At 47.1% G+C, this 8834-nt stretch overlaps 1 protein-coding gene across 1 annotated transcript; it reads right to left on the bottom strand.

The window, feature by feature from the left end:
- Positions 1 to 7324: 7324 nt before the first annotated feature.
- Positions 7325 to 8314, bottom strand: LOC142196166 (olfactory receptor class A-like protein 1). The gene has a single exon (XM_075266390.1). It carries the CDS (start codon positions 8312 to 8314, stop codon positions 7325 to 7327), a length of 990 nt encoding a protein of 329 aa, XP_075122491.1.
- Between the last annotated feature and the right edge of the window lie 520 nt (positions 8315 to 8834).

Here is an 8834-nt window from a genome sequence, read left to right as displayed (position 1 = left end):
TTGGTAGACGTCAGCAGGCTGTGCTGAAGCTGATCAGCTTGGGGGACAGACAGCACACTGCCTCCGAGGTGAGGGATGCCCTCCTCGATGAGACGGCAATATGGTTTGAGCCGCTGCACCTGGGCCCAGGCATGGTCGTTTGTGATAACGGCCGGAACCTGGTAGCAGCTCTGGAGCTTGCCGGACTCCAACATGTTCCATGCCTGGCCCACGTCTTCAACCTAGTGGTGCAACGTTTCCTAAAGAGCTACCCCAATGTTCCAGAGCTACTGGTGAAAGTGCGGCGCATGTGCGCCCACTTTCGCAAGTCGACAGTAGCCGCTGCTAGCTTAAAATCTCTCCAGCAACGCCTGCATGTGCCACAACACCGGCTTTTGTGCGACGTCCCCACACGCTGGAACTCAACGTTTCAGATGTTGAATAGAGTGGTTGAGCAGCAGAGACCTTTGATGGAATACCAGCTACAAAACCCTAGGGTGCCACAAAGTCAGCTGCCTCAGTTTCACATCCATGAGTGGCCATGGATGAGAGACCTTTGTGACATCCTACGGGTCTTTGAGGAGTCCACAAGGAGGGTGAGCTCTGAGGATGCGATGGTGAGCCTTACAATCCCGCTCTTGTGTGTTCTGAGAGAATCCCTGATTGACATCAGGGATAACTCAGATCACACAGAGGAGTTAGGGATAGCATCCGATCCGTCACAGCTGGAGAGTAGGTCCACACATCTGTCCGCTTCACTGCGTTTAATGGAGGAGGAGGAGGAGGAGGAGGAGGAGGAAGAAGAGTTGTCCGATGATGTGATGGTGATACAGGAGGCTTCCGGGCAACTTCGAATCGTCCCATTGTTGCAGCGCGGATGGGTAGACATGGAGGATGAGGAGGAAATGGAGATTGAACTTTCCGGTGGGGCCAGAGGAGTCATGCCAACTAACACTGTGGCAGACATGGCTGAGTTCATGTTGGGGTGCTTTACAACCGACAAGCGTATTGTCAAAATCATGGAGGACAACCAGTACTGGATCTTTGCTATCCTTGACCCCCGGTATAAAAACAACATCTCGTCTTTTATTCCGGTAGAGGGGAGGGCCAATCGCATCAATGCTTGCCACAGGCAATTGGTGCAGAATATGATGGAGATGTTTCCAGCATGTGACGTTGGCGGCAGGGAGGGCAGTTCCTCCAGTAGGCAACCAAGTTCTCACCGGTCCACACAAACGAGGGGCACACTGTCTAAGGTCTGGGACACCTTGATGGCACCCCCTCGCCAAAGTGCCGCCACGGAGGGTCCTAGTGTCACCAGGCGTGAGAAGTATAGGCGCATGTTGCGGGAATACCTTTCCGACCACAGCCCTGTCCTCTCCGACCCCTCTGCGCCCTACACGTATTGGGTGTCGAAGTTGGACCTGTGGCTTGAACTTGCCCTATATGCCTTGGAGGTGCTGTCCTGTCCTGCCGCCAGCGTCCTATCTGAGAGGGTGTTCAGTGCAGCCGGTGGCATCATCACTGACAAGCACACCCGTCTGTCAGCTGAGAGTGCCGACCGGCTCACTTTGATAAAAATGAACCACCACTGGATAGAGCCTTCATTTTTGTGCCCACCTGTGTAAAGCACCCCAACATGAAACTCCATGTCTGTACTCAACCTCTCCAATTCCTCCGCATCCTCATACTCATCCACCATAAGCGTTGCACAATTCTGCTAATACTAGGCTCCCTCCAACATGATTTCCCCCAACTCTGCTGGTTAGAGGCTCCCTCCACCCTGATTTCCACCAACTCTGCTGGTTAGAAGCTCCCTCCACCCTGCTTTCCCACAACTCTGCTGGTTAGAGGCTCCCTCCACCATGAATTTGCCCAAACTGGGCTGTTTAGAGGCTCCCTCCACCATGAATTGGTCCAAACTGGGTTTTTTAGAGGCTCCCTCCACCATGAATTGGTCCAAACTGGGGTTTTTAGAGGCTCCCTCCACCATGAATTGGTCCAAACTGGGCTGTTTAGCGGCTCCCTCCACCATTAATTGGTCCAAACTGGGCTGGTTAGAGGCTCCCTCCACCATGAATTTGCCCAAACTGGGCTGTTTAGAGGCTCCCTCCACCATGAATTTGCCCAAACTGGGCTGGTTAGAGGCTCCCTCCACCATGAATTGGTCCAAACTGGGGTTTTTAGAGGCTCCCTCCACCATGAATTGGTCCAAACTGGGCTGTTTAGCGGCTCCCTCCACCATTAATTGGTCCAAACTGGGCTGGTTAGAGGCTCCCTCCACCATGAATTTGCCCAAACTGGGCTGTTTAGAGGGTCCCTCCACCATGAATTTGCCCAAACTGGGCTGGTTAGAGGCTCCCTCCACCATGAATTGGTCCAAACTGGGGTTTTTAGAGGCTCCCTCCACCATGAATTGGTCCAAACTTGGCTGTTTAGAGGCTCCCTCCACCATTAATTGGTCCAAACTGGGCTGGTTAGAGGCTCCCTCCACCATGAATTGGTCCAAACTGGGTTTTTTAGAGGCTCCCTCCACCATGAATTTGCCCAAACTGGGTTTTTTAGAGGCTCCCTCCACCATGAATTGGTCCAAACTGGGCTGTTTAGAGGCTCCCTCCACCATGAATTTGCCCAAACTGGGCTGTTTAGCGGCTCCCTCCACCATTAATTGGTCCAAACTGGGCTGGTTAGAGGCTCCCTCCACCATGAATTTGCCCAAACTGGGCTGTTTAGAGGCTCCCTCCACCATGAATTTGCCCAAACTGGGCTGGTTAGAGGCTCCCTCCACCATGAATTGGTCCAAACTGGGTTTTTTAGAGGCTCCCTCCACCATGAATTTGCCCAAACTGGGCTGTTTAGAGGCTCCCTCCACCATGAATTGGTCCAAACTGGGCTGTTTAGAGGCTCCCTCCACCATTAATTGGTCCAAACTGGGCTGGTTAGAGGCTCCCTCCACCATGAATTTCCCAAAACTTGGCTGTTTAGAGGCTCCCTCCACCATTAATTGGTCCAAACTGGGCTGGTTAGAGGCTCCCTCCACCATGAATTTGCCCAAACTGGGCTGTTTAGAGGCTCCCTCCACCATGAATTGGTCCAAACTGGGTTTTTTAGAGGCTCCCTCCACCATGAATTGGTCCAAACTGGGCTGTTTAGAGGCTCCCTCCACCATGAATTTGCCCAAACTGGGCTGTTTAGCGGCTCCCTCCACCATTAATTGGTCCAAACTGGGCTGGTTAGAGGCTCCCTCCACCATGAATTTGCCCAAACTGGGCTGTTTAGAGGCTCCCTCCACCATGAATTTGCCCAAACTGGGCTGGTTAGAGGCTCCCTCCACCATGAATTGGTCCAAACTGGGGTTTTTAGAGGCTCCCTCCACCATGAATTGGTCCAAACTTGGCTGTTTAGAGGCTCCCTCCACCATGAATTGGTCCAAACTGGGGTGGTTAGAGGCTCCCTCCACCGGTAATTGGTCCAAACTGGGCTGGTTAGAGGCTCCCTCCACCATTAATTGGTCCAAACTGGGCTGGTTAGAGGCTCCCTCCACCATTAATTGGTCCAAACTGGGCTGGTTAGAGGCTCCCTCCACCATGAATTTGCCCAAACTGGGCTGTTTAGAGGCTCCCTCCACCATGAATTGGTCCAAACTGGGTTTTTTAGAGGCTCCCTCCACCTTGAATTGGTCCAAACTGGGCTGTTTAGAGGCTCCCTCCACCATGAATTTGCCCAAACTGGGCTGTTTAGCGGCTCCCTCCACCATTAATTGGTCCAAACTGGGCTGGTTAGAGGCTCCCTCCACCATGAATTTGCCCAAACTGGGCTGTTTAGAGGCTCCCTCCACCATGAATTTGCCCAAACTGGGCTGGTTAGAGGCTCCCTCCACCATGAATTGGTCCAAACTGGGGTTTTTAGAGGCTCCCTCCACCATGAATTGGTCCAAACTTGGCTGTTTAGAGGCTCCCTCCACCATGAATTGGTCCAAACTGGGGTGGTTAGAGGCTCCCTCCACCATTAATTGGTCCAAACTGGGCTGGTTAGAGGCTCCCTCCACCATTAATTGGTCCAAACTGGGCTGGTTAGAGGCTCCCTCCACCATTAATTGGTCCAAACTGGGCTGGTTAGAGGCTCCCTCCACCATGAATTGGTCCAAACTGGGGTTTTTAGAGGCTCCCTCCACCATGAATTGGTCCAAACTTGGCTGTTTAGAGGCTCCCTCCACCATTAATTGGTCCAAACTGGGCTGGTTAGAGGCTCCCTCCACCATGAATTGGTCCAAACTGGGTTTTTTAGAGGCTCCCTCCACCATGAATTGGTCCAAACTGGGGTTTTTAGAGGCTCCCTCCACCATGAATTGGTCCAAACTGGGCTGTTTAGCGGCTCCCTCCACCATTAATTGGTCCAATCTGGGCTGGTTAGAGGCTCCCTCCACCATGAATTTGCCCAAACTGGGCTGTTTAGAGGCTCCCTCCACCATGAATTTGCCCAAACTGGGCTGGTTAGAGGCTCCCTCCACCATGAATTGGTCCAAACTGGGGTTTTTAGAGGCTCCCTCCACCATGAATTGGTCCAAACTTGGCTGTTTAGAGGCTCCCTCCACCATTAATTGGTCCAAACTGGGCTGGTTAGAGGCTCCCTCCACCATGAATTGGTCCAAACTGGGTTTTTTAGAGGCTCCCTCCACCATGAATTTGCCCAAACTGGGCTGTTTAGAGGCTCCCTCCACCATGAATTGGTCCAAACTGGGCTGGTTAGAGGCTCCCTCCACCATGAATTTCCCAAAACTTGGCTGTTTAGAGGCTCCCTCCACCATTAATTGGTCCAAACTGGGCTGGTTAGAGGCTCCCTCCACCATGAATTTGCCCAAACTGGGCTGTTTAGAGGCTCCCTCCACCATGAATTGCTCCAAACTGGGTTTTTTAGAGGCTCCCTCCACCATGAATTGGTCCAAACTGGGCTGTTTAGAGGCTCCCTCCACCATGAATTTGCCCAAACTGGGCTGTTTAGCGGCTCCCTCCACCATTAATTGGTCCAAACTGGGCTGGTTAGAGGCTCCCTCCACCATGAATTTGCCCAAACTGGGCTGTTTAGAGGCTCCCTCCACCATGAATTTGCCCAAACTGGGCTGGTTAGAGGCTCCCTCCACCATGAATTGGTCCAAACTGGGGTTTTTAGAGGCTCCCTCCACCATGAATTGGTCCAAACTTGGCTGTTTAGAGGCTCCCTCCACCATGAATTGGTCCAAACTGGGGTGGTTAGAGGCTCCCTCCACCATTAATTGGTCCAAACTGGGCTGGTTAGAGGCTCCCTCCACCATTAATTGGTCCAAACTGGGCTGGTTAGAGGCTCCCTCCACCATTAATTGGTCCAAACTGGGCTGGTTAGAGGCTCCCTCCACCATTAATTGGTCCAAACTGGGCTGGTTAGAGGCTCCCTCCACCATGAATTTGCCCAAACTGGGCTGGTTAGAGGCTCCCTCCACCATGAATTGGTCCAAACTGGGTTTTTTAGAGGCTCCCTCCACCATGAATTTGCCCAAACTGGGCTGGTTAGAGGCTCCCTCCACCATGAATTTGCCCAAACTGGGCTGGTTAGAGGCTCCCTCCACCATGAATTGGTCCAAACTGGGTTTTTTAGAGGCTCCCTCCACCATGAATTTGCCCACACTGGGCTGGTTAGAGGCTCCCTCCACCATGAATTGGTCCAAACTGGGGTTTTTAGAGGCTCCCTCCACCATGAATTTGCCCAAACTGGGGTGTTTAGAGGCTCCCTCCACCATGAATTTGCCCAAACTCTGCTGGTTAGAGGCTCAATCCACCCTGATTTTCAAAACAAATGTTGGTGCCAACCTCAACTTACTACAAGGGCCAAATTCACTGCTGGTGACAAGCTCTCCTCACTGCAAGTGCCAAATACACATGTTTCAAGGTGTTTTCCTACTGTCAGAGAGGTGGTATTGAGTGTGTAAAGTGTGTAGTTGTTAGGCTGTGATGTTGGGGTAATAGAGGGTCTTTGGTGTGTTAGATGCCCCCAGACATGCTTCCCCTGCTGTCCCAGTGTCATTCCAGAGGTGTTGGCATCATTTCCTGGGGTGTCATAGTGGACTTGGTGACCCTCCAGACACGGATTTGGGTTTCCCCCTTAACGAGTATCTGTTCCCCATAGTCTATAATGGGGTTCGAAACCCATTCGAACACACGAACATTGAGCGGCTGTTCGAATCGAATTTCGAACCTCGAACATTTTAGTGTTCGCTCATCTCTATTAATTATTAGAGATGAGCGATTCGAAGCTGATGAAGTGGGATTTGTTCCGAATTGTAGGAAAAATTTGATTGACATCTAATCTGCAATTCCCCATGCTTTGTGGTAACGAATCACATTTTTTCTAAAATGTCTGCTGCACATGTTAGGACATTGGACAAGGAACTCTGGGAAAGTGTTATCGCTCACCATGCTATGTGTGTAGCCAATCAGCAGCCAGCCAGCCCTGTGATGTCAAAGCCCTATAAATACCCGCCGCCATCTTAGGTTCAAGCATTTTCCATTGTACTTAGTGCAGGGAGAGATGTCAGCAGACACTAGGGAAAGTGGTGGAAAACACTTGAAAACTGATATTTTGTTCAATTGAAGTTCAGGGAAAGATAGTGACTGTTTAAAGATGTTGCTGAAGCAGATCATTGTACCTGATGTGAATGCCATAATGAAACATATACAAAATCTACTCACCAATTGTGTTATTATAGACAAGAAATAGCTGAAAAGGTACCCAAAAGTTACTATTTTACGTTTGGTAAGAATTTAAAGTCAACACTGCTTCATACATGCATCTAACCCAAAAGGCAACAAACAACTCATGACAAGAAACAAAATACATACTATAGGATTAAGTAAGAATAAAACATCACATTGAAAATATAGTAGCTCTGATTAAAAGACACAAGAGCATTAGTACAAATAATAATAATACATTTTATTTATATAGCGCCAACATATTCCGCCGCACTTTACAAATTGCAGGGTTCAAGTACAGACAAAAAGATACATTACAGGGTATTAAGTCAATTCACACAATGGGATTGAGGGTCCTGCTTGCAAGAGCTTACAATCTATGAGGTAGCTGGGGTGACACAAGAAGTAGCATTTCTTATACAATGGTCCAAGGATTTTCATTACACAGCCTTACTGCCACATGGGCTAGTGAAAATAAGTTTTATGGCATTGGGAACATGCAATATGTACACAGTTTAAAGTGACAGTTCTTTTTTTTATTGTTTTTTGGTATGTTTTTATTTCTGGGCACCATATTAAAATACACATTAAAAGGGAGGCAGGTTACTATATACATTTGTTTAAATAGCTGTCAGATCTACAGAAGGCTGGCTTATACTATTTATAAAACCCATAATGCCACCTTTTTGAATGCCAGTCATTTTCTTTCTCCATACATTTTGATTTCCTTTGTGAAGTTTTGGGTTTGTGGCGATAATAACAATAGGGCTTAGAGCAGAATATGAGGCTGCAAGAAATATCCGTGTGTCACTTATTTCAGGACTTACAGCAGACAGCGAGAGAGTGTAGATCCACATAGAATTATCCATGCCATACAACAAAACATAGAGAACAACCAATAAAATAACCGCCCTGGATGCCCGATGTTCTGCAGACTTGGTTTGTGACCGGGCAGAACTACGTATGCCTTTTACTTTTTTCCCATGTTGATATAATATAGCAACCATGTAACTGCTTGACAAAGTCATAAGTCCAACGAATATGATTTCCCGAATGACAGATACCAACCCATTTAAGAGAAAAGAGACATATGTTACAAAGTCTGCATCACAATAAACAAGATGTAATGAATATTGTGAAGTATAATTTGATTTAGCTCGTCCATACAAAACAGTTGAAGGATATAGAGACATATTCAAGGCCAGGAGCAGCATCATAATAAGAGTAACGTTCTTGGATAACTTTTCTTTCAAGTAAGTCCAATATCTGTTAATGGGAGCAACAAGGACACACTGATGGCAGCTGAGAAAACTGGTGACACAAATACACATAGCTCTACTGACTCTAAATGTGAAAAGAACCAGTTTACACTCCGTATCATCCAGTAAATCCTTTATTCCAATAGCATGCAAAGCTTGTGGGATGACGCGGGAGAAAACAACTAGAAGATTTGACAGGGCGAGGGCCATCAGGATGACATTAGCTGGTAGAAGCTTCTTCTCAATAATTTTGATATAAATAAATTTTAGTAGGATGAAAACATTTCCAGGAATTCCAATAACCATCAAGAGAATAAAGGCCAGAGCTTTAACAAGAAGACGAGCCTCCATGTTACTAGAAATAAGAATTCTGATAAGAGAAAACATAGATACAGTAAATACTTTCAGGGTAAGTGTGTATTCCAGTCTCATAATAATAATAATAATAATAATAATAATAATAATAATAATAATAATAATAATAATAATAATAATAATATCAATTATCCAGTAAGAAGATTAGAAATGTTTTGTGCTGGAATATCCCTTTAATATTTCACTATACTAATACTTTACATCTGTACATGACTCACTTGACTAGCAATGTGCATGAATACTTCCAAGTAACAAGAACTATTTTTCATATTTAACTAAGTTCTTTCATTAAATACTGTACAACCAGAATACGATAATGAAATTAAAATGTGAACGTTGTCTTTTTGGATCAGCTTACCTTTTTTTTTTCTTTTTCATTTGCCCTTATGTATATGACATATACCTGTATTTATACTCCTCTTTGTCCCCAAGGTCACACCACTGGAGACTAATTACTAACAAGACAGATCTTCTAAGAATGATCTTATTAATAACC

Source organism: Leptodactylus fuscus, chromosome 2 (assembly GCF_031893055.1).
Source record: "Leptodactylus fuscus isolate aLepFus1 chromosome 2, aLepFus1.hap2, whole genome shotgun sequence".
Classification (NCBI taxonomy): domain Eukaryota; kingdom Metazoa; phylum Chordata; class Amphibia; order Anura; family Leptodactylidae; genus Leptodactylus; species Leptodactylus fuscus.
This window is presented reverse-complemented; position numbering and strand designations above follow the sequence as displayed.